The sequence below is a fragment of the Ailuropoda melanoleuca genome, unplaced genomic scaffold (genome assembly GCF_002007445.2).
Source record: "Ailuropoda melanoleuca isolate Jingjing unplaced genomic scaffold, ASM200744v2 unplaced-scaffold69557, whole genome shotgun sequence".
In the NCBI taxonomy this organism is placed as follows: Eukaryota; Metazoa; Chordata; class Mammalia; order Carnivora; family Ursidae; genus Ailuropoda; species Ailuropoda melanoleuca.
This window is the reverse complement of record NW_023244455.1, coordinates 1-1,703: the sequence shown is the minus strand read 5'-3', so window position 1 is coordinate 1,703 and position 1,703 is coordinate 1. Positions and strand designations below refer to the sequence as shown.

The 1,703-nt window shown below is 60.6% G+C and overlaps 1 protein-coding gene across 1 annotated transcript; it reads left to right on the top strand.

The window, feature by feature from the left end:
• Positions 1-40: 40 nt before the first annotated feature.
• Positions 41-1,699, top strand: LOC117800396 (zinc finger protein 324A-like; the record flags this gene model as incomplete). The annotated part of the gene is made up of 2 exons (XM_034652932.1): positions 41-212; positions 729-1,699. Coding segments are annotated over 2 exons (1,143 nt in total), but the record flags the coding sequence as incomplete, so codon positions are not given.
• Between the last annotated feature and the right edge of the window lie 4 nt (positions 1,700-1,703).

Sequence of the window (1,703 nt, the reverse complement as noted above, 5' to 3'; positions counted from 1 at the left end):
GTCTGTGTCCCATAAAGTCGTGCCTTCTGCCATCTGTTGAGCAGGAGGTTGTCTTGAGTGGGCCTGGCCTCTCACTTGCTTGTCTTTTCTCACAGGACTCTCTGCCTCACGACCCCGGGTAGTCATCCAGCTTGAGCGTGGCGAGGAGCCCTGGGTTCTCAGTGGGACAGTTGTGACACCAGCCAGGAATGCTCACAGGAAGCCCAGCCCTGGTGAGTGGGGACTCAGAGGTGTGAGCTAGGGCCCACCAATGGCCAGGCTTCTATCCCCCTTTCCCTGCCTTCCTGGGCAGTCTCATCTCCTGCCTCCCACTTGACTCCCTCCCATTTTCCTTCTATTGTCAGCCCCTCCTGGAGGCTCTGGCCTTGGCTTGCCCATCAGCGGGGAGCTCCCAGGGTACCTCATTCCAGGCACAGGGGCACAGCCTTTGCCAGGACGCTCCTGGTCCTGCTTTCATAGAGCTGACTGTGCTAGGGGAGAGGCAGTGGGGAAAGAGAGTTCGTGAGTAAAGCCTATAGCATCAGGTCGCCATCAGTGTAAGGAGCAAAAGCAGGCTTGGGCAGTCCCCCGAGACAGAAGTGAATTACATACACTGGTGTCTGGGTACTGCTTTTCTTCCTAGCTTGGCACAGCCAGTCCTTGGCATCCCCTTTGCCTGATCACTAGGCCTCCCTGGTCATCCCTTCTTGGCCAGGATGACCCAGGATCTACCATTTCTGTGCCTTCAGGTTCCCGTCATCTGGCATATGACAGGGTTGTTCCAGGAGAAGCAGCGCTGCCAGGGGTCTTCCATGATGGCTCCTCTCCCGCACGTACAAGGGTCCTCCCCTTCACTGGCATCTGTGAACATGGGAAAAGCCTGGAGGGCTGGCAGGGCACCTCCCCCTCTCAGGAGAAAAAACCCACAGGGGTGTCTGTAATCTATTGGGAGCAGCTCTTGTTAGGTCCTGGCAGTGGGGAGGCCAGTGTCAGTCTGCGGCTGACCTCCCCACTGAGGACGGCCGAGGCCAGCCCACCTAGGGAGAAGGCTCTTATGACCCGCCCCATGCCAGGCAAGCAGCTAAGGGCATGTGGGGGTCAGAAGCCATATGGGCAGGAGGCCCCTGGGAGAGCTCTCCCCAAAATTCCAGAGTTAGAGGCTGGTCTCACCTCTGGGGCAGGAGGAAAGTGTCTGGCTAGCCACAAGCCTCACGGACTCCCTGCTGGCCAGGAGCCCCCAAACTGGGATCAGCTGGGCAAGGCCCTCCACACGGGCCCCGGCCTGCTTCCCGGGGAGAAGCCCTTCGAATGCAGGGCGTGCAACAAAGTGTTCGTGAAGAGCTCGGACCTGCTCAAGCACCTGCGCACGCACACTGGGGAGCGGCCCTATGAATGCGCACAGTGTGGCAAGGCCTTCAGCCAGACATCACACCTGACACAACACCAGCGCATCCACAGCGGTGAGACGCCCTACGCGTGCCTGGCCTGCGGCAAGGCCTTCCGGCATAGCTCCTCGCTGGTGCGGCACCAGCGCATCCACACGGCGGAGAAGTCCTTCCGCTGCAGCGAGTGTGGCAAGGCCTTCAGCCACGGCTCCAACCTCAGCCAGCACCGCAAGATCCACGCGGGCGGGCGGCCCTACGCGTGTGCCCAGTGTGGCCGCCGCTTCTGCCGCAACTCACACCTGATTCAGCATGAGCGCACGCACACGGGTGAGAAGCCTT